The sequence below is a fragment of the Eubalaena glacialis genome, chromosome 16, assembly GCF_028564815.1.
Source record: "Eubalaena glacialis isolate mEubGla1 chromosome 16, mEubGla1.1.hap2.+ XY, whole genome shotgun sequence".
Taxonomy (NCBI): domain Eukaryota; kingdom Metazoa; phylum Chordata; class Mammalia; order Artiodactyla; family Balaenidae; genus Eubalaena; species Eubalaena glacialis.
In genome coordinates, this window is record NC_083731.1 from 13,039,636 (window position 1) to 13,063,606 (window position 23,971).

Consider the following 23,971-nt stretch of genomic DNA (forward strand, 5'->3'; position numbering starts at 1 on the left):
GAAGCCCACACACCGCAACAAAGAGTAGCCCCCGCTCGCCGCAACTAGAGAAAGCCCGCACGCAGCAACGAAGACCCAACGCAGCCAAAAAAAAAAAAAAATTACCAAGTTAAATAAATATTGAGACCAGTGAAGAGCGGGCTAAGCTGCTGATTAAATCACAGAATGTTGCATCTAGAATAGAAATTAGAGATCTTATAGTCCAACTGGTTCATTCTACAGACAAAACCAAAACAAAGCAAATGGAAGAGGCCTAAGGGGTCATGACTCTGGTCATCGTATATCATGTAGGTGGGATCTTCTTATTGAAAAGACAACAGAAACCCTTTCATTGATATTTTGATATCTATAGAAACCTATCTTTATTTAGGTTGTCATTGTTGTGACAGGTCGAACTGTGTCCCTCAAAAGGACATGTTGACATCCCAACCCCTGGTCTCTGTGAACGTGACCTTATTTGGAAATAGGGTCTTTGCAGATGTCATCAAGTTAAGATGAGGTCATTAGGGTGGGTCCTAATCCAAGATGACTAGTGGCCTTATAAGAAGATAATGTGAAGACAGACACATGGGGCGAGGCCCTGTGACGATGGAGACAGAGAGTGGAGGGACGCAGCTGTGAGCTAAGGAACGCCAAGATTGACGGCCCGCACCGGAAGCTAGGAAGAGGCAGGGAAGGATTCTCCCCATAGCCGCAAAGGGATCTCGGCCCTGCCAACTCCATGATTTCAGACGTTAGTCTACAGAACTGGAGAGAATTCATTTCTGTTGCTGTAAGCTACCCTCTGTGCGGGGCTTGGTTCCAGCAGCCTTGGGAAACTATAGTACTCTTTATCCTTTCTCCATTTTTTCACAGGTTTATTTTTCCTCTTCTGCCCCACAGAAAGCTTCTTGAGGGTAGGAACTGGACTTTGCCCGTGTTCGTGTTCCTTGAACAGCTTAGCAGTGCTTAGTCGGGGCTCAGTGAGCATTTGTTGAATTGAAGTAATTGTCGGCTTCCCCAGAGATAATGCAGCTCATTATTTGTTATTATAAACCCCCTATAATTTGCCTGTCAGCTTTTGACACTGTCATCGAGGACATAGAAGAGTTGCCTCTTAGTTGCCAAGAGATTTTTGGATAGAATGAGGAAATAAATACTGATAGGGAAACCCAGGAGCGTACTTTAATATTATTTTAAGAAGAGTTACTAATATTCACTGAGAGTTTGCTATGTGTCAGACTCTGTTCTCCGTGGTCAGTGCACATTCTTTCATTGAATCATCATAATGTCTAGGTGAGAGAGATCCTGTTAGACCCAGCTTACCGCTGAAAAACACTGAAGCTCAGACGCTGTAAAAAGCAGAGTTGAGAGTCAGACTTGGGCCGTAAGACTGTAAAATTTGCTCTTAACCACTAGACTATTGGGAAATGCAGACGCTGATCATTCCTTCCTGCAGAACTGAGAGATCCTCAGCTTTGTGTTTATGGACGATAATGTGTTTAGATTGCTCTCCATATAAACGTGTGTGTGACAGTGTTGCATATATATTTATTCTGTGGTATGTTTGTTACCTCCATATATACAGGCCATCAGGTTCCTCAGATGTATTTAGAACTTATGAGCCAGGTTTCCTAAGCTGCCACGCTACCTTTTTTTTTTTAAGATTTTTTTGATGTGGACCATTTTTAAAGTCTTTATTGAATTTGTTACAATATTGCTTCTGTTTTATGTTTTGGTTTTTTGGCCTTGAGGCCTGTGGGATCTTAGCTCACCGACCAGGGATCAAACCCACACCCACTGCATTGGAAGGCGAAGTCTTAACCACTGGACCGCCAGGGAAGTCCCTGCCATGCTACTTTGAGTATACTCTTCTCCCTCTGTAAAGCCACAGGTTTTATACTTAAGTGAGTGGGTTTCCACCTTTGTGTGCATTGCAGCACTTAGTAGAGGAATGGAGAGCCCCAGCAAGGAGAGCACTTTGCTATTGTTTTGCTTTTGTACTTTTGTGGGGTGACCCTTCTGTTTGAAAGAAAGTTTCTCTAGTGAAAGAAAAGTTAGATTCCCCTAATTTAGATCATTTTAGTTTACACAGGAGGATTGATAAATAAACTTCTCCCTTTGTTTATATAAGCCCAAGTCCTGAAAAGACCCAAGAGCAAAGTTATCAGAGAAAGGAAGAACTGTGGTTAATAATAAACAGAGTATATTTCTGAGTCTGAAACATTATTTTTAGTTTGGGCTGCCCCAAATTAAAATAACACCTTCCTATTGGCAGATAATTATAGAATAATTGATATTTTATATTTAAATATTTTCTGTGCTGAAGAGATAAATTAGTTTTATCCTCTAAGGTTTAAATTTCTCTTTTGATTTTGATGTAGTAAGTACCATAAAAAGTCAGTCTACTGATGAAAATTACACTTCAAAAACCAAGTGTGAAAATTTTTGAGTACAGTTTGTCTTAGATTTTTCACTTAAAATAACAGCTTGTTCTCGAAACTTGATACCTTGAACTCACTTAACAGAGAATGTTTTCTTGTCAGGAGTGACTGATGGAATAGCAACTTTTCTTCTGCTTTTACAGTAAAAGAAATTGCTCACCCAAACATATAGCCAATTTTTCAAACATCCACAAAGGTGTGAAAGTATTTTTACCCTTGGAATTCCTGATGGCAGTGTTTAAAAATACAAGTGCCTTTATTTGTATATGCCTGGTCTGTTGAACGTTTGTGTTGCCTACCCTTATAAGGGGTCTCATAACCACTCAGAAGGCCTGAAGCTTTAAACCTGCCATGGAGAAAATCTTCTTCTCTCCCTGTTCCTGCCTTGGCCCATAGAGGAGGTGACTTCCGCCAACCTCTGCCTGACAAGGACTGTTCCCACCTTCCCTGAGAAATATCATGGGCCCCAAAGGACAGAGGAAGGAGAAGACTGAGAAGGTGCCCTGCACCTCTCAGGAGGCCTCACCTGGTTGAGCACCTGCCCTCAGGTGTGATGCTCAGCTCCTGTGCTCTCCTCGGTCCACCCAGCCAGGATGTCCACGTAGAACAGGTTTCATCATTCTGCCTCTATCTGCAGCCTAAGGTCTAAGACACGTTGCTCAATCAGGCTCTTACCTGAAAGCCTATCATATGGATTAATGGGCATTTTCTTGTCTGTTAATTAACGGACGTTTTGTTCCCCATTTGGTTACTGATCTCTTCACATCTCTTCATATTCAGGCAGAATTCTGAAGATGAGGGCTGAGTGGTGGGATTTATTTTTATTTCTAATTTCAAAGAATAGAAGTGGTTCCAAAATGATCCTTGTAAATTGTTTTTCTTACTGTTAAAAAGCCCCAAAATCCAAAGCCTGCTCTTCTTTGAAGCTACGAAATGTTATCTGTATGAATGTAAAAACCATTTGGTTTGGCTAATTATCAATCTGTCTCAACAACAAAAAAAGAAGCATGACTAGAAGTCCTTTTAAATGCTTCTTTTATTTCATTGGTTGTACATTGGGTGAGTGAACTGAATATTACAACCAAAACATAGAATTGATACAAATTAGACTCCTGTTTACACTGTAAGGTAATGAATGAGGGAATTCTTTAAGTGTTACAGAAAGATTTAGTAGAAATGTTACCAGTGATATGGCTCAAAGAATATTTAGGTGAAGTGCTGTTATATCCTGAAAACCAAGAGTGAAATGTAGTTCCCATACAAGTGACGAGTTCATCTCTTAACTACAGTATTTGTTGAATTGCTATCATCATGTCTTGGATATTGGTGATTTTGTTCTGTAATTAAACAAAGCATTTAAGATTTATTCATCATAGTCAGACTTCTGAATATAAACAAACTTTTGGCAAATAATATTTATACAGAAAAATAGTTTTAGATCCTCTCAAATCCCAGAATTATTCTATAAAATTACATTATAAATAAATAAAAAGCAAAATCTGTTGTACATATATCTGTACATCTATGCATTTGCCTTGCCTCCTCCTTATTGTAAATGGCATATTTATGACTCCTTGCATATTACAATCACAATTCTGGAAAATGGATATCATAGTAAAAATACAGTCTTCTATATTCGCTTGTGGGGTACAGGTGATGTTTCTGATACTCCATTATTAAAGGGCTGAAAATAGTTGTGTGCTAAAAACTTTAAAAATCAAAATCATGAAACAAAAGAAAAAAAAAGACAATGTTACAATAATTAGTCTACAAAAATATTCAGTGATTCCCATAATTTACCTTTTAGTAATGTATACTATGTTTTCAATGAGTTTAAGTGAATTAACAAAGAAAAAAAAGAAAAAAGAAAATAAGTTTGAATGTTTTAGGCAAGTTGTAGCATAACTACATTGTTATAGCTGAGAAAATTACAAATATCAATAATACATAAAGATGAAACTACCAAAGAAATACAAGTTAGATACAATACTTTCCCACAAATTAAAACAAATGCAACAATACAAGCACTATGTAAGATTACACTTAGAATGTGATTTTTTTTTTTGATAGGGTTATCAAATCTACGATATAAGATAAATAGTCATTAGACTTTGACCAACATTAATTAAAATGGCAGATTTCTTTTTTCTCAAACAAAAATGATATGGTTGGTGCATCTAGTTTTCAGAACAGGCAGTGATGCCAAAATTTAAAATATTTTACATTCAATCTCAAAAGTCAAAATACTTCAATCACTAATACGTTCACAAAGAAAATGGATGTTTTAAACAATTACACATAATAGTAATTCATAACAGCTGTTTCGTTTTTTAAACAATAATTTAAAAACTATGTAGGTACTGTATAGGCTATGTGCAACATATAAAATGTGAAATATGAAATATTTGGTACGATAGTGCTTAAAATAAACTTTAAAACAAACTTTCTGAACAAAATTTAATTGTATCGCTATTACCTTGAAGATCAACCAAGTATTTAAAAAAGTAAACAACATTAAAATATGTTTCATCCATATATAGTATATATATATGTATGTGTATATATAATATGTATGTACTTGTATTAAAGTTTTTTATACTTTTGAGACATAAAATATGCTTTAAGGTGAAAGAATTAAAAGAACTATTTTTTTCCATGCTGTAGTCAGTTACAACCTTTTAATCCAACTTTTGAAATGCAAAACAGTAATGGATTTTTTAAAAAGTGAAACTATCTACTTTTTGTTTACATAGTAATTTAGATTAAAGTCACAGTCAAATTTTCAGTGACTAAACTCAAACTTACTTAAATTAGAATATTATACAGATCTCCTCACCTACAGCTTCCTTGTTTGTCTAGGTTTTTAGTTCAGAAGAGTTATTCTGTAACAGGCAACCGGATGGTGAGTTTGAAAGACTAATCCTTTTGATTAGACTGTTGGCATGGGCCTCTCATTCTTGTCAAGCTGGATGAAGTCTGGCAAAATCTAGGCACTTCTACAAAGTCTCTCTTATAAAACAATTTTAAAAATATACTTGTAAAATAATACCTTCAAGACTTTGTTTGGTGGGGTATGAAGCTCATACCGTGCAAAGTTTCTTTTTCAATCTAGTTAATGTTATTCTAGAATCACATGATTCAATGCGGCATCTCCAGGCAAACCAAATACCACACTTTGATGTGTCCCCAGTACTTGTGCTTGAATTTCCATTCAAATTTTAGACCTGCAGGACAGGTAACGGTTTTACTTCACTTCTCATCTTTGCTGCAGCATTCGTGTTGTCAAGAAGTGAAACATAGCTTTGATCCAGTAGGTAAATGAAATGACAGTAATTGAAGTTAGAATCGAACCTGCCCTTGGAATAGGTTTTTTTTTTTTTTTTTTAAACTAATGCTAATTGTTTATTGCTAACTTTGAAATATTCTGAGTCAAAATGAGTAAATTGGTTGGACTTTCTGCATCAGCTATAGTTATGGAGATAAGACAATATTCCTAGGACAGAAACTATGTTTAGAAACCCTTTAAAAGTAAACTTTATCCTTTATGTCTTTAAACATCACAGCTGGTCTCAGGTAGTTAACTATCTTAGGTTGGAATATACTAAGCATACCATATTTAATACTCATATATGATATAGCAGCACTAGCTTCTTAGAGTTGTGGTCTGTCCAGAAGAACTAAATCTTTATTTAGCATGCAGTTTGTGGCAATTCTATTGAGGAGGAAACAGGATAGTATGTACAGTAACAATGTTTAGTTATTCTCAATGCAGATTCTTGGCATTCCATTCCGTTTCTGCTGATTATTTCAGAATTATCTGTTAAAGAAAAAGACAAGTGTGATTTAGACATCCTTCTTGAGGGAAGATAGCTAGTTTAAGTTTTACTCTTTGAAGATAGACATTTAAAAATAGGAATTTTCTGCAATTTCTCATAGTTTTGATGCAATTATAATTTTGCACAATCCCCACCCTTCATGCTGAAAATGTTTACACTTAAGCACTTCTGCTATGTGGCCACTGTAAAGAATGATGATTCAAATGCACAGTATTTTCTGTAAAACTGTGACTGCATATATATGGGCATGCAGTGTGTTCAGACCTTAATCTCTTTTTTTAGTTTTGGCTTCATATCTCTTTATTATATGTTCAATTCTCATTCAATTAATATTTGCTAATGTGATAAGGAAGTCTAATCAAAGAATTAGTTTGTACGTGAAAGGTTCTTTGTAAAGATTAAATATAGATATTTAAAAATGTGTAACAAATTAAGTAATACTTATCTATTAACTTGCATTTATAATTCAAAGATATGTTCCCATCAAAAGTAATTTTGTTCCCAAGATACAATAACAATTAGTTTCAAATTCAGGAACCATTTAAATGTCCCATATTAAAGAAAACAGAAATAACGTTCTAATAAAGCTGTTAAAACAGTCTTAATAATTCCAAAAGCACAGATAAAACTAAACTATCAAATACAAGTTTGATATAAGTTCATTTCCAACTCCATAACTTTGCAAAGGACAGGGAGTTTGCCCTGTGTGACCCAGTCAACTAAATGTCCAGCTTAAAAGCCAAGCTTTTGACACATTCTAACAAAAATATTTATTCTTTGTGCAATGCTTTGACCAAACTTTGTGCAGTTAATAAACAAAATGTTTATTTATTAAATAGCCAAGAGTCTTTGTTTACAAAATAACCAGTAAATATTCTTTATGGTCAAGGTCAGCCAATATTCCTACACACTGGGATCCAATTCCCAATAAAAGCCTCATTTCTACAAGTATGATTTCTTATCCCATTATGTTAGAATTTATACATGTGGATATTTTTTACATTAAGTGGGTATTTCTGCAGTTAATATAAAACAGTTTTAGTACATATACTTAATTTCTCCCGTGAAATAAATATGAGTATCCTTTATTTTATTGGAATATACAGATATGTATGGAATTGATAAAAATAGAGGAAGAATTCATGTATGTTAAATATTTGTACTAAATGGAAACTCAAAACTTTGGATAAGATCAGATCATTTTTTTGTTTTTCAAAAAGTTCTAGGAATTTAAAATTAATTGGGAAAAAATATCTCATGTACTGATATACAAATAAAAATAATGAGATATAATGGTTTATATGTAAATATTATCATACTATCTTTGAACAGTCATTGCAAATAGCTAACATTAAATTCTTCAGATGGCTATATTATAGCTTCATTTTTAGATATTTGATTATTAAATAGGAATTATTCTATTTCATCCCTTAGCTTCAATCTTGTCTGTAAGTTTTCCAAATAAGAATGTGCCCTAGGACATCAGATCATGTATTTCTTTTTTCTTTCTTTTCACTTCAGCAGAAGTCTCTCTAAAATATTTATGGAAAACACACTTGCAATTTCTTAAATTGATATATAATGATATATGTTTTAGAACATATTCACATTCTTGCTTATTAACTGAAATGAAAATGCCATATAGGATGAAAATTCCCAACCACCTGGAAAGAAAAAGTATCCTACAGAGAGCCCAGCAATGGGCAAATCTGTATTATAGAAATTAGTTACAATGCTTTGGACTTGAATTTGACAAACAGACGTGTCCGACCACCCAGATGTAACTGAACTGTAAATCAGCCTTGAAGTTAACTAAAAGCATTAACTGGGCTCACCCAGACTGCTTTTCCCCTCTGCCTCAGCCTACACACCATCCATTGTATGGATAAAGACGTAAATAAAAATGACCTCTGGTACTACTGAACTCTCAGCCACACTGCTTCCTGGCATCTAGGCCAGAAAACTCTGGCCATACCCTGGTCTATGTATTGGGCTATCTTGAGGACTGTATGTGTGATATTAAAAAATGAATTACACCCCCGCCAGCTGTGAGCTTCAAGAGGTTTAAGAGATTTGATCTTAGATGGTAGGAAAGCTATGGGTGCTTTTTGGTGGTAGCATTTTTCTCAAAAATACCGTTTGATTATTAAATTTTTTCCTGGGAAATATAGCTTGTTGGTACAGTCTGAATTAAGTGTACTCTGGGGTGAAATACATTTTGGAAATATAGACAGATCAGGAATCCAGATGAGGGCCAGCTACCAACTGAGAGCCTCTTATTGAACTCCTGCCCCTTTGATCGCTGCTTCTGATGTTAGAAGGCACATGATATTACAGGTCTTAGGGCCCACGGGGAGGGGAGGACAGTTTCTAGCAGGAAGGAACCTCTGGAGGGAAGAGGAGGGCCAAGTGGGCGTGTGTCAAGCGGGAAGGGTGTGGAGAAGCTGTTTTGAGGGAAAGAGGGCTCTTCTGTCTAGCTTTTAATATGGCTTTTCTTTAGTCAGATTATAGTTTTAATTCACATCAAAAAACCATAATTTAAAATAAGATGAATAGGTAATTTTGTGTTTCCCTGTTGCCTCTCTTTGGAGATTCTCTTCCACACCAATTCAATATGAACGTATAAAATATGTTCTATATATGAAAACTTCTTCAGCCTCCATTGTAATTTCAATGGCCAGGAGGATCAAAAGCTTCTGGAGGTACCTGAATATTTCAATATAGATACAAAACATTTATTCCTAAAAGAACACGCTTATATGTGGTCCCAGAACATGGGCTCCAAGACTGATATTGACAAGTCCTAATCCTGAGCTGGTCTATTTTAAAAAAATGGTTAATTAAACCACAGTTCACCAAAGTGACCTCTATAGACTGGCTGTCAGTGGCATCCTTCCTGCCCTGCACTCATCAAAACTGAGGCTGATATCCAAAATTCCTTCCTCAACCTCCAGGCACCACAGCCCATGCTTTTTGGGAAAGGTCAATCGAAAACTCCCCTGGGGACTGCCAGCATATGTAGAGGTCAGAGAAATAGCTACTACACTAGGTCCCCTAAAAGTCCCCTCCCTGAAGCATCGTTATTGTCTCTGCTTTAATTTTAATAGATACTCCCCTGATTTTCCAGGAGGTACTGAGAAATTTTTATCAGAGCCTTAAGAGCTATGTCAGTACTGCCGGTCATATTTCACAGACATGGAAAAGGCAGCATGAACAGTGTCAGCTGGCTTGCACAATATACCAAGTACTTGTGCAAACCAGCATGAGCTTAGAGATGTTAGCGCAGTCTGCTCCCTGGCGTGGGAATCCCCTCCAGGGTGTAGTGACCGTCGGCAATGGGACCAGGAGACAGTGATTCCGAAGAGCAGGTCTGTGCCTCTCATGGTGCCAGTGGAGGCCAGTGCTCAGAACCTCTCTGGGAGCTTGGGAATCAGGGAAAGGCGAGGCCATGGGGTAGGGCCCAGAGCAAACAGAGCCTGGAGCACTGGATGAGAGGCAGCAATGACTGTGTGCAAGAACCAGTGCATAGCAATTGCTGATGGACCTGCGGGCTGCTAGGCTCCCCGCTAGGTCATCCCTGCCTGGGTGGTAAACCACATCCTACCCTAGGCCTCCTCCAGGCGGATGCTGCAAACATGTCTGCTTATGACAGCAGAAACCCCTACCCAGTCAGAGTTCCACCGCTTCAGCTTCTAAGGAGCCCTGGCAAGCTGTATCATAGGAAAGAAATCGAATATATTGAACAAGTTGTATTCCTGTTCATCTCCCTGATAGACTAGTCCCTCAAATAAGTATTATTTTCTATAACAGAATCATGATGAAGATGGGGATTAAATTATTAAAATAAGATTCTAGCTAACCTTTTATGGTAAATCAAAATCTTGAACTGAAAGCATTATTTTCAATTTCTTTTTCCACTAAAAGGAGAACACACAAAAATGAGAATAGCTGATGCCCACCAAATCGGCGATTCTGTTTTTAAGACAAAGACACACTTGATCTCAAAAAATGACTGCGTTCATAGATCTTCAGTGGACCCTCTAGTTTTAACAAGGGTGTCTGCAGGCAAAAATATCAGTTGGCTGCAACAGAGTCTACCAAGCAATGAACATCTCCTTCAGGTGGTTGGATTTAAGAATGTAAAGATTCTGCTTAATCCACATCCGTAAATTATTCCCATATGAGCCCAGGACACAATGAGTCTCATTTTTATTTACTGAAGACAAAATATGAATGGCCCCAAAGAACATCAAATGGGTTGTTTCCCCACCAAATGTGTTATGAGCAGCCATTTAATAACCCCTGCATCCCCAGTGAAATGCCTACCGTTGACTCACAGTGCAATGGCAGTCAAGCTCATCGCAAAGAGGACTGGGTTAGGCACTGCCTGAATACTAAGCCTACTGGGGCCAGGCAGGAAATGTGCGTAAGTGTGTGGATCAGCCTGCAAGTGTGGCAGATGGAAGGGCCCGTGCCTGGAAGGAATGGAGCAGTAGCTACTCAACTCCAGCCACCTGTCACCTGCAGAAGCCTGGGCTCTATAGTGCCTGACCCTTCCATTTGCCAAAAGAAGCTGGAAATTCAGCTGCTGATTCACATTATGGAAAACAACTCTGTATGGGTCAGATATATCTTTGGGCTGAATTCAGCTATGAGCTGCCAATTTCTGTTCTCCTTGAGCCTTACTTTCTTGAAGGAGATATCCACTAAGCCTGGATTGCTAGCTTCCTGAGCCGGGCAGTAGCCAAGGCTGAAGGCATCATCCAGGGAGGCAGCGCTAGTGATGGTGGGCGGGATCAAGAGAGCAGGTCTAATGGGGAGTTCATCCTGCAACTTTCAGACATTTGGCTTTCACCCAAAGGAATAGGGTACTTGACCCACCGGTACCTTCTACCCAAGAAGGAATTACTGACCCTCCCTTGACTGATTCACCAGATATGAAATATACATGTTGCCTTGTCTTTTCCAAGATGATGATGGATTCAGAGTGAGCCATCCGTGTGCCCTTACCTTTGGTGTGCACTTGAAAAAGAGCTGACCAGAGTGAGAAATGCACTCGGTTGAAAGCAAAATAGTCTGTTCAGAGGCTGAAACACTGAACTTGAAAGCATGAATACCACAAACTCAACAGCGGAACTAACTAGCACTCATGCAAGAGGGTTCAAAGAAGACAAATCAACATATAATTTCCTCAGTGCTTCACAGGTATCAAGTATTAATACTTTCTGAGTTTTCTACCTTGTGGCTGATCTCCAGGAAATGTACATATAAATAATTTTGGAAATTGTGAGCTTCTAGATGACTTCTAGACATGTTCGCTCTTCTTATGTAAATGTGTTCATTGCAGACATTCAGAGATGTCAGATGAGTTATCCTTTAAAATGTTAGTTCAGTAGTAAATTCAGTAAGAACTCTTACTGCTTGGCTTAAATGATAGAAAAAAACATTTCAGTGAAAAGACCAACTGTTTCTAGGGATCCAAACCATGAGAAACAGTTAGAAAAGAGGGCTAATGAATGTTTTAGTTAAACATTCAATACTAACTGTTTTTGTAACGTTGAGTTTGAAGAGGTAGATATAATATACCTTATCAAATATCTGTGTGGCCTTGCTGAAATCTGAAGGAATCTCGGTGGATCTGCATACCACTAGCATAAGAGCTCAAGCAGACATTTCCAAGCAGCGCTGTTGCATTAACTGGGTCCACAGCACAACCGAATTTTGTAAGGACAGGGGCACTGTCTCATTCCTCTTTAGATCCCTAGTAAAAAGGATGGGGCTGGCTATATAGGAGGCACTTATTAATTACTGGTTGCATGGATGGCTGAATAAGTAAGAACTTACCGAGGCATAATGCCGCAATGTTGGCATCTACAGAAGACCAACAGACCTCTCACAAGCAAGAGGTTGCAATGGAGGCAGGAAAAGAACCCCTTGGAGAGTTTACATCTCTTACCCTTTCAGAGCAGCTAAGGCTTCAGGAATATCCAAGAAAAAGAAACATTCATCCCCATCCTCTCACCCCATGTTCTATATAGATAAAAGGAAAAATATTCCAGGCTGGGGGCAGAATCACTCAGAGGATGGAAACATGGCAGATAAACAAAAATGCCACCTGAAGAAAACTTCTAGACTTAGAATATTTCTTAGAAATCTCTTCCCATGGTTACAGGGCCCTGTTTCCTCAGAAGGTAATTAAAGAAAGGGATGTTTCACTGTCTCCTTAAACAAAACTTATTATTAATCTAAGAATAGACAACTGGATGGAATTTCCTAAAAATATGGCCAAGCTAAGGAGGCCTGCCTGTTGCTCACCATCCCAGTATCTTTGTCTTTATTCATGGCATTCTTCTTGTTCTGTCGTCACTCATGTTGCTCTTTGCTACTTTCCACTGGCGTTCCTCTGTCCTCCAGGCCCTGCGTTATTTAATATTCTCTGCATCTTCTCCCTAGCACTCCACACGTCTTCTCCATGGAAGCCTCTACTGTCTGAAATTCCCTGGTTCTGTCTGGGAGGTGAAACTTGTATTTTGGTTGAAGCAAACTCTACAAAAGCAGACAGCCATTTGTACATCTTTGGCTGCCAGAGAATTCTGTACTTAATTCTAGGGTGGATTACTATAGATTAGCATACTATGAATTATTAACATCGAAAGCAAATGCCTATGGTTTCTTGGTGGACATAGGTTATCAGAGTAATTCTCATGATATGTGTTGATCAATGAACACTTTCAAGAACTTTAACTTATTTCATGACTATTTGTAAATTTTGTTTTTGAAGATTTTTTTTTGATGCGGACCTGTTTTAAAGTCTTTATTGAATTTGTTACAGTATTGCTTCTGTTTTATGTTTTTGGTTTTTTAGCCGCGAGGCCTGTGGGATCTTAGCTCCCCCACCAGGGATTGAACCTGCACCCCCTGCATTGCAAGGCGAAGTCTTAGCCGGGGGACCGCCAAGGAAGTCCCAGTATTTGTAAATTTTAATTGTATAAAAAGTTCAAAGATAATTAGAGGTGCATGAAAAGGCACTTTGAAAACCAGTCACATTCATTATTTGAGCTGTATGTTGTTCCAGGGCAGGGCAGGGTCTTCTGCCGTGTTTGACTTGTTTTCCAAGTGGGGTTTTATTTATACAGAAAAGGCATATACTGGGTTGTGGGAGAAAATTCTCAAGTGTGACAACCAGTTTCACTCTTGGGAAGAGTAACCTGAGGTTGGTGGGAAGGCCCACAATATTTAGCAGAACTTAATGAGTACTTCAGTCCAGATTATTGTCTTGCCTTCTGTCATTAATATAAAGTTTACACTTAAAACTCTAATTCTTCTATTTTCAGTGACATATCACTTTGCTGATGACTCACGACTGTCTAATATTTTCCACCCTAGGATATTTGAACAAAAAGATTTTTCAGATATACTTTCTAAGAATTATCATTTAAAATACTACTAACTGACTTTTTGTATAAAAGGCAATAACACTGGCCTCATTGAAAATTACTGACGAGGGTCCACACTGGCAATTTATATTATCTGGATAAAATACATATATGGAACTTCTTGATTTGAGTAAGATTCCACTCCTTGCATGAGTCCAAGTCACCTGGAAAAATCCAGGCTCTTGTGAGTATTGCAGTGATGCTTTGATCATGATTCCCAGCTCCACCCCAGACCCAGCTGCCATCAATCCCCATTCCCCTGAGGGAATTCTGAGGCTTACTTCTGTTGCTTTCATGGTGAGATGGGAATCTACACCTCAGATCATCTAAAAATCCATACATCATTCATGGGTGACTTTTTCTCCAAAATGATATTTATGAGGAAGAAAGGAAAGGCATTTGAGAGGAGGTTTTTTATTCCTCATGCTTCCCCCTGTTGCTATAGCAGTGTTGAAAAGAAAATCGCCTTCGGGAGTGTTGTGTGCTCATTCAGGAAGAGAGGGGCTATGAGACCATGTTTGCTCTGCAGGTGCCAGAGCAGGTCGAAGTAAAACAAAATGCTAGATTGGAAGGGCCACACGACAGCCAGGAAAAAAGAAATTGGCAAATCAATTATAGCATCCAAGGCAAATGAGAAAGAGGGTGGTGTGAATGCATCTGGTGGCCACCCAGGACCAGGTTCCAGCTCTTATCTTCCTATTCATCCTCTGGCATTCTTGGCTCCACGCCGTACATCCCATCCCTACTCCACACACCTTCCCCAACAAACATTCCAATCACGCAATGAACCATAGACTGTGGTTCCTCTACCCTCAGCTGGTGGAGAAGGTGAAGGACTTTCCTATCACACGCTGTCTGGGGCTTTGGGTTAAGCATATGCTTTTGGCATCTTTCTTGAATCCTAAAGATGTAGAAACATCCATGAACATGGTATTTAGCCTCTTTCATGCTGTGAGCACAATATTATCCTTGAGCAATGTCACCAGTTAAATAAACTATTATAGGCCAGCCTGGAGACCTAACCATTAAATCCACCACTGTCTCCATAGGAAAATCACTTGAGTTCCAAACCAAGTGGCAAAGGGAATTTTGAACAAACATTTTTAAAATTAGAGACTGTATGTATATGAAGGAAGGCTAAATTCCTCTACTATATCAAGAAATAATATATAATAATTGGGCCACACTATTTAAAAATACTATAACATAGTATAGAAAAGGTAATAAGATATTTTTCTAAAAATATTATGTTTAGAATATGTGCAGTGAGATACGGAGCAAGCAAGGCTGTCTGGGATTAGACAGGCTGCCCACATCTGAGGCTACTTCAGGGAAGGTGACCTCTGGACATGAAGGGAGAATCTAAGAAAACATTTTTTATATCTTTAAAAACCAGTTTATGCAGCGACGGAAAAGAAATTTCAAAAGCATTCCTTTACACCTGTGCTTTTCAATATGGGGTTTTGCTCCCAGTAATAAATTGAAGAATCAGGCCAAGAAAAATCACAGAAGCGAGATCCTGCTGGATTCAACATTAAGTCCCCGGTCCTGCCCAGCGCCCTGCTTTTGTATCCACTACCATTATGTTAGACTTAGAATCCTGGGCACATTTTGGCCGTAGTATTCATTTTAACGGTGGAGCAGAATGTATAATTCAGTCCGCTAAGAACTGGCTTTTAAGACACCAAAGGCAGAAAAGTAACCAAATGCTGGGATTCAGTAAAAAGAAGGGTAAGTTAATGTCATGCGCAGGACATGAAGTGTGTCTTTGTGTATTGTAGTCATCTTACACATTTCTCAAATTGATAGGATGACACTGCCATTTAAAAAATTTCCAGCAAAAGTAGTTTTGTTTTGTTTTCTTCCTTTCTAGTTCTTTGCCTGGGTGTTTGTGTATGTGTGTCAGAGAGCGAGAGAAAGATGAACAAAACCACTCAATGTGTGTAAAATAATGGTGCAAAGGAAAAATCAAAGAGAGTCCTGGAGTGGAATTTCGGGAGGCTTGTTTGTGCCACCAACCAGCTTTGTGACCCTTCTGGGCCTTAGTTTCTCCCTCTGCTTGTACCACATTGGCACCTCTGCAGTGTGGTGGGTAGTTAACCAGGTTGCCATCTGTCCTCCCTAATAACTCCTCAGAAAGTGCCCTAAATATCCTGGTATAAGAGATGGCAAAATAGAAACCAAAGGAAGAAAGCAAGCTCCTACATTCTCTCTTATTTCTCTATTACTAACTGTCCTCCCTCAAAGCTCAGTGGTTAGGCCCATTCTTTCAGCTTCTCTACTTTTTGAGATGATCCTTATTATATAATAATTACTTTGACTGTAATTACTTACATGTTGGTTTATTGCCTGTCCCCTTGACAGTGTAAGAGCCACAAGAACAGGGACTGTTTTGTTCATTGCTGTATTCCCAGAATTTTGAATTTCACATGACACATAGTGGGCTCCTTGTAAACATTTGTTGAGAAAAAGTATGAAGATGCATTGCACTGGGTTAACAGTGGGCTTTTGTTATGGCCTCAGAATAGACCCAGCTTCTAGCCTGCATGGTTCACTGAGGAAGAATTTGCATTTGCACTCAGTTACCTGTTTCATGAAAACAGAACTCTTAAAGGAAAACACAGCAACAATAAAGAATTTTTAATGTGAAAAGAATAATTTTATACTATGGATTAAAAAAAACAAAAACCTACGTATAATTAGGCCTCTTTCTTTCCAATCCTAATTCTTTCTTCTTTGGAGAAATGTCTATTCAGATCCTTCACCCAATTAAAATATTGTGGTAAAATAGGCAGAGCATAAAATTGGCCATTTTAACCATTTTTAAGTGTATGGTTCAGTGGCATTAAGTACGCTCACACTATTATGCAACTGTCACCACCATCCATCTCCAGAACTTTTCATCATTCCAAACTGAAATTCTGTGCCCATTAAACAATAACTCCCTGTTCTCCTTTCTTGCCAATACTTAACCCCTCCTTCCTTCTTTCCCTCCCGTCCTTCTTTTTATCCTCCCCATTTTGGGCTTCAAAACGGAATTTTTCTGTTTGCGTACCTGAATCGTCATCGATTCCTTGGGATACTTTGGAATTGAGCTCTATGGTTTTACCTACAACTGAATTAACCTCTAGTCACTCCTTTCACAGTTGCCTCCTCCAGGCTGCCCAAAACATTCCTTCTCAAGTAAAACGAATCAAGTAGTGATGTTCGTTTAACCTGAGATTTATGTGAAGGTAAGGCTCTGTGAAAACAGTGGAGAAAAACAGTATCTCTCTTTTAAAATTATTGTTTAGAAAAAAAAAAAAAAAAGTCCTGGATGAAAGGACTCCTCCTGGTAGACTCTTTTTACAGAAGTTTCTTGCCAGTTTACCACCCTTGGAAGGGTGAAATGGTGCCCTCATTCATCTGCTTTCTAGCTCTTGTTTACTGGACTGAAATTTGAATTTCCTTCTTGGTCTCATCAACTAACCATATTTTCAGACATTTCTGATATCGAACTTGGATTTTAAAAAGGTTTGCTTCTACTGGAACTTTCTTCTTAAATGGTTAAAACTTTGTAAACCAATAGTTAAACTCAGTAGTTAGCAGTTTTTAAGGGAACCATATAAAGAACTTCACCCCAGTCCTACATTGACCATAAGCTCCAATCTAATTCAAATATGGTGGAGACACAAGAGAACAGGATTTGGAGATCAGTGAACCTGAGTTCTAAAACTGTCCAGCCACTTCCAACCTGCTTGAATCTGAAGCACATTATTCTTTAAAATTTGCTCTCCTCTGGAAAATGGATGAGACACTTCACAGAGTTCTACTGAATATTAAATTAAATAATGTATATAAAGTGTCTGATATGTCGTAGTGTTTTTTGATAAATGTTGGTTCCCTTCCCTTGGTCTATTTATTTTAAAATTCATAATCCTAAATAAAATTTGGTTTCAGCTTCTACTTAAATAGGCATTCAAATAATAATTTTGTGCATTTAAATATTATGTGATCTGTATGACACTCCATATGTGTTGATAATAAATTTGATTTTGATGAGATTAGGATTTTCTAAAATGTCAAATGCACTTCCCTTTCTGTGTATGTATATCTTGACCTGTCACTGACAACTAAATAAATATAGGCTGAACTTCTTTATTGTTCATGAAAGTCTTGACTGTCATTCATATCAATCATTTTTCAAACTAAAATCTTTTATTATAAAAGCATCAACATCCAGTAGCATACAGTGATCAATGTCTACTGCAATAGAAAGTTACATCCCTGGTGGTCCAGTGGTTAAGACTCCACGCTTCCACTGCAGGGGGCACGAGTTCAATCCCTGGTCCGGGAAGTTCCGCATGCCACGGGGTGCGGCCAAATAGATACATTAATTAATTAAATAAAAAATAAATAAAAAATCAAGTTGAAAAAAAAAGTTACATCCCATGGGAGGCAGCATCTCCCACTCTTTAAATTTAGATCCAGTTCAAACCCAGCTTCTAGACCTAATAACTGTGTTACCATGGGTAAGTGATTTAACATCTTTTATTCTTAGTATTCCTCTTCTCTGTAATGGGAATCAAACGTTGTCCCTAATGCATAAGTTGCTGTGAGCCTTAGATAATGTAATTAACAGGTGCTTGGTGGTAGTAAGCAGATGCTACTGTTATCCTATGGTAATAGTTCACCTATTTTAATTTCCTAGGCTATGCCACAAAACATGAATATGAATATTTTGACAAGGTATAGCATTTACTAATAATTCTTAGATCACTGGGCTTAGAGCAAACCACTATTTATGGACTCTTCTGCACACCCAGTCTTGTCTAATAAACATCCATACTTCAATTTTCAAACCTTCACCTCTTCTCAGATAGGTTCACATAACCAGCAGGAAAAATGAGGGGACTTAGATTATGAGTTCATGTTAAAAAAAAAAAAAAAAGAAAGCAATTCTTAAACACAGTTTTCCAAGGCAAAGGAATACAGTGGGGTTTTCTTCTCATTCTTCACACACACCTTAGATTTCCCTATTTTAACTTCTTTCCTTGTTCAAGGCCATCCTTAATGTTACAGGGGTCAGAGAAGACCAAAGAAAAGAAGATGAACAATAGGAATTGATTCAAGCAACTCCTTTTCTCCTGGATCTTCATAACTAAAGTGGTTCTCTGGCCCTTTCAAATATCTCGGGATAACAATGACAAGAATTGAAAGAATAACTAATGGAAGAGTTATGAACAATATTTTGAGAAAAAGAAGGAATTGAGTTTAACATCCCTGGGTATCTTTTTGATTCCTCCAAAACCTTTCTAAATTTTAAGGAGGAAGAAAATCTATTGACTGTTCAAAAAAATGTATAGCTAGCATATTCATGCTGGATTGTGGTTTGAGGGAGGGAAAGAGGACTAAGCGTGGTGTTAGGAGATCAGTTTCTAATCCCTTATGTAACCTTGAATGAGTCACTTAACCATTGTAGGTCCTTTTCCTCATTATAAAATGGAAGGTTAGGAGCTTGGGGGAGGTTGTATATCTGGTTTTGCCACTTAATAGATGACCTTGCACAAGTTTTTCAGCTTCTCAAAACTGCAGTTTCCTTATCTGTATATTAGGGAGAAGAATATTTCCTTACAGGGCCAGTTTGGGTCTTAATGAGATAATTCATATAAAAGCTTAGCATGATGTCTGGCACTTGGTAAGAGCTTACTAACGGAGAGATGCTTGCGTTATCTTTGTGCTGTCTGTATGCTCTATAGTACTTTGGGGTCCCTTTAATGAGCATTTAAAGCACTTTCTCAGGAAGGCAGTGTGGTGAAAGGGAAAAAACACTACCCTAGGCAGGACACAGACAATTGGGTCCTAGTCCTGGTTCTCTTATTATTTATGTGACTTGGGTAAGCCACCTTACTGATCTGGGGTCTTGTTCCAATTTATAATGTAACTTGCATCATCATTTCCCTTTTCTGTTATTGTAGAAGTATGGCATGGTTGTGGTCAGTTTGCTCTTATGACTTATCGCCTTTCATAACTTTGATGTAGTTAATGCAGGTCTTGGGTCAGACCTGCGGTGCCTGAGGCAACAGTGACTATGGGAAAATGGGTGACATTTTACAACATTCAGCTTAATGATGCTGCTTCCAGAAATGCATTGTGGTAAATACTGAAAAGTGTCTGTATTTGATTATAGGAAGCTCATCGACATAAACTCTGAGATCTTTGGAAACTCCAGAGCAAGGAGAGTGATGATAATACTATAATTTGATCACTGAGAGTTAAAACAGACAGACCAAAAGTTTCAGCATATTATACGTGATGCCGAGGCATGATGGAGTCTAAGTGCTAGACTAGCTGTAGTTTTTCATAAACCGGTGTCAGAAAATACCAGTCAACAAATTTCTCCTTTATAGTACAAATAAAAGTGAAGAAATGTCCACAGGAGCCATTCTTTTTATGTAAGTCATCGGGCGAAATGTCTTGTAGGCGGTTGATGTGGTGAGGAGCAGAGAGCTGGTGAATCCACAGATACTATAGAAACTGGCAAGAGCCACTGGGAGAGTAAAGGATCAAAATGCCTCCCTGAATTTTCTTGATTTTCTTAGTTACAGTCTGTCCTCCTTCATATCTCAGGTTCTGAATTCATGGATTCAACCAACCATGGATAGAAAATATTTGGAAAAAAAAATTCCAGAAAGTTCCAAAAAATACTTGAATTTGTCATGCGCTGGCAACTATTTACATAGCATTTACATTGTCTTAGGTAATGAAGAGATGATTTAAAGTATAAGAGAGGATGTGCATAGGTTATATGCAAATGCGCCATTTTATATAAGAGACTTGAGCATCCATGGATTTTGGTATCACTCGGGGTCCTGGAACCAATGCCCCACAGATACTGAGGGACGAATGTATTTATCCTCCCCTCCCCACATTTTCCCTTTTCTCTCTATCCCAATTTTATCACTTCATCAACAAAGTAGCTTCCTCACCAGTTAACCTGCGCTCAGCCTATCCCAGCTCACACCTACCCACTCACTTCCGGTAGGTGAGTGTTTGCAAGTCTCTCGTTTCGCATTTTGCTGCCCTGCCCTCAGCCTGCCTTTTGACCTCCTCAGTAACCTAACCTCTCCTCACCTGCTCAAGGAGATTTTCTAGTCCTGCCCACGTGTGTCTTCCCTTCACTCCCTCACTGCGGTGTGGCCTTTGGTGCGTGTGAGCTACACTGTCCCCCCCTTTAGATCTGACGTAGTAATAGCTCTCCGTCTGCATCTATTGTGGGATAAAGTCTGAAACTGATCCTGAAACTCCTATCTGAGCCGCGAAGGCTATTGGGGAAGAAGGTGGGATAAGGGGGAAGCATTGACCTCAGGGTCAGAGTCTTGAGGTCAAATGCAGGCCCTTCTACTGATTAGAGCCAGGGCCACATCTGAGCCTTGATGTCTTCACACGTTAAAGAGCGAGAATAGGGCCCATCTGATAGGGTTAAATGTGAGAACACATGTAAAGCATGATGCTGGTACATTTATAATGCCAGTCTCCTTGCCCCTTACCCCACCCCCCAGCTCTACCTGTTACATTTCACTCTGGTCAGGAACAGCCTCACCTGTTCCTTATCTAATTCCTACACATCCTTCAAGACCTGCCTCCGCACTTTCATACACAGTAGTGTGTATATGTTAATCCCAAACTCCTAATTTACTCCCCCCTCCCACTTCGGGGAGAGGCTCTGCCGTGGAGCTTACTTCCCATGCAATAATGTTTGAATCCTTGACTACTTCACTTTGTGACACTGTCTGATTGCTTCGCATCTCTTTGACTAGGCAGTAAACTCCTGGGTACCCTTAGCACCTCCCCACACTGGTGGCCTCTAGAATGTTCAGCAGACTCAGACAGGTCTGACCTTGGAAGCCATTGACTCCTGCGATGTGGCCCAGAGAGAATGCTGGAAGAGGCTGAGAGGCCAGACCTCATGCCAGTTTGTCTTTGACTCATCATGGCGTCATATCCAGTAAGTGAAGTGACAGTCAGGCCAGCTTTGTGTCAGGAGACGGCAAGGATCTCTCCTCTCCATCCACCCACACAGCAAGGCTGGCAACTTCCCCAAACATGCAGGTAGAAGTGTGGGAAGGCAGGCAGCAGTGGCAAAACTTGGGGAGATAGATGCCTATAAATCAAAAATTTTCTCTGTTCATAGCAACTTTTATTAAAAATGAGACCCCATTCATCTCTCAACCCTTGGCAATGGATCCAAATTCCTGCACTGTGCCTAGTCTCTCTTTCCTTACAAATCTAGAGCTGGAAATAAACACACATATAGGATGAACTGTATATTTATTCCTCTCAAAAGAGAAAACCTACAAATAGAAAAATGAGCATGATTTTATTACAGTCAACAAAAGCCAAAGTACTACTGGGAATATAACTTTTCAATCTAAAAAGATTCCCTCAAATTCCATCAAAATGCAAAAGAGGATGGGATTTGAAGGAAAATAAGTAGGACGGTCCACCAGGCAGTCAAGTTCCACAGAAGGACCCTTGACATTTTCTCTTCAGCTGCACAAAATTGGAACTGATATTATGTCTTTAGGTGCTGTATACAAAAGAATTCTACCCAAGTTTCTCACCACGAGGTGTAAATTATTCATGAAAAATGAAAATGTACTAGATTACAACACTTACATAACTTAGCCTTTCCTTGGAGAATCTGCAAATACATATATTAATTAAACCTCATGGTAGTTCTGCAAAGCAGCTGCTTCTGAGGCAGGAAAATAAGAGGCCTTTTTTCTTCTTATTTTCTGCTTTCTTGAAGAGAGAAAATCATCTGCCTCTATATGGTTCTCACAGATCCAGCTCCACCTAAGACATACGGAGCAGCCCTCCCACCTCTCCTCTCCACCTTAAACATCTTTTTTTTTTTTCACCAGACTAGCAAGACTGGATTCCAGTGCCCCAGCCACGTGGCACCATGGAATTTAGACTCAAATTGCCAAGCAGCTTTAACCAATGGTGTTAACTGAACGCAAATGCCGCCATTTTTATTGTTTTGATTTTTTTATTTGAAGAGATATACAGCAGGCTCCAGTGAATCTCCCTCTCTCTCCTCCTCTGTCCCTCCACCCCTCTTTCTCTACACACACACACACACACACACACACACACACACACACACTCCCTCTCTCCACAAAATATTTGATATGGCGATTCTGCCTCATTTGAGGCAACCAGATCCATTACTGAAACGGAACCTTCCTCTACAGTTAGAATATCAGCACAAAGTTAGAGAAGGCCGAACAACGTCAGCAGCGTTACAATGCTGTGATGGATGTCTCAGCCCGAGCGCTATTTACAGGCCCTGGATTTGGACAGTTGCTCTCCAGCCCTTTCAGAGCACGACATACTTGGGGCCCAGCTGCTTTCTGTCGACTGTTCTCAGGACCCAGCAAACTGCGAGAAAGGAGCAGTTCACAGTTTGATCATCCATACAGGGAGGCCAGTCGCTCTACTGTGTATTTCAGGGGAGGGAGCTAACGGGGGTCTCCTCCTCCCACGCTGGGGCTTTGCAGAACCCAGATTTTTCTTGTGAAAAAACACAGGCTCCAAATGGGTCAAGTGGTGAATAGTGGGGAAGGTTTAATGCCTCCTACATTTGTCTGAATATAGTCCTAACAGATGGCTTTGAATAATAGATGTTTTAGAAAACTCTTTGAGATGAGAGATTAAGGAAAACATGACCTTACCTCTCTAGACTTCTTGGTTAGGATGGGGTGATTTACTGTAACTTTGTATATAGAAGTCCAAGAATCTATATACAAATAGCTTTGAAGTTGTGTTCATGTTTGTATGTGAGAAATGAGTAAAATCTGATGCTCTTAAACTTTTCTCATCTCCCTTTAGTAATTTGTAGCAGGCCTGATAAAGCATAATATAGGTATCTGGTTGCATGTAATTATTTTGTCTGGTAAGATACTGTTGAAATTGTTATTATATATATACTAATCAGGCATGTCTGGAAAATGGGGATTTTCTGACTTACCAAATATCCCAATAAATGGAGGGCTAGGAATGTATAATATGTTATTAACTAATTTTCAATAAACTCTTCCTAAGGCCAGCTTTCTGTTGAATGGATTTAGTCTTTGGAAGAAGATTCAGAAGATATGATAAAACCTTGAGGTCATAATTAAACACCAATCAGCACTTTTTGGAGATGTAATTAGTGTTGTTAACATATTGCCAGAAATATAATTGATTTCACCAGCTTTAAAGGCACTGCGTGGGATGCTCCATTAAAATA

The 23,971-nt window shown here is 38.8% G+C and overlaps 1 protein-coding gene and 1 long non-coding RNA gene across 5 annotated transcripts in view; one reads left to right on the plus strand and one right to left on the minus strand.

The window, feature by feature from the left end:
- LOC133076532 (uncharacterized) overlaps positions 1 to 23,971 on the plus strand; it is a 69,151-nt gene that overhangs the window by 41,991 nt on the left and 3,189 nt on the right. The window lies entirely within an intron of this gene.
- The window catches only part of MBNL2 (muscleblind like splicing regulator 2), a 157,623-nt gene continuing 137,128 nt past the window's right edge, over positions 3,477 to 23,971 (minus strand). For 2 of the 4 annotated variants that reach the window (XM_061171061.1, XM_061171063.1), the window contains one exon: positions 3,477 to 6,240. In XM_061171061.1, the coding sequence (XP_061027044.1) occupies positions 6,113 to 6,240 (128 nt within the window). In that variant the 3' untranslated portion in view covers positions 3,477 to 6,112. The remainder of the gene's footprint in view (positions 6,241 to 23,971) is intronic. The other 2 variants (XM_061171062.1, XM_061171064.1) reach the window with 1 other exon arrangement.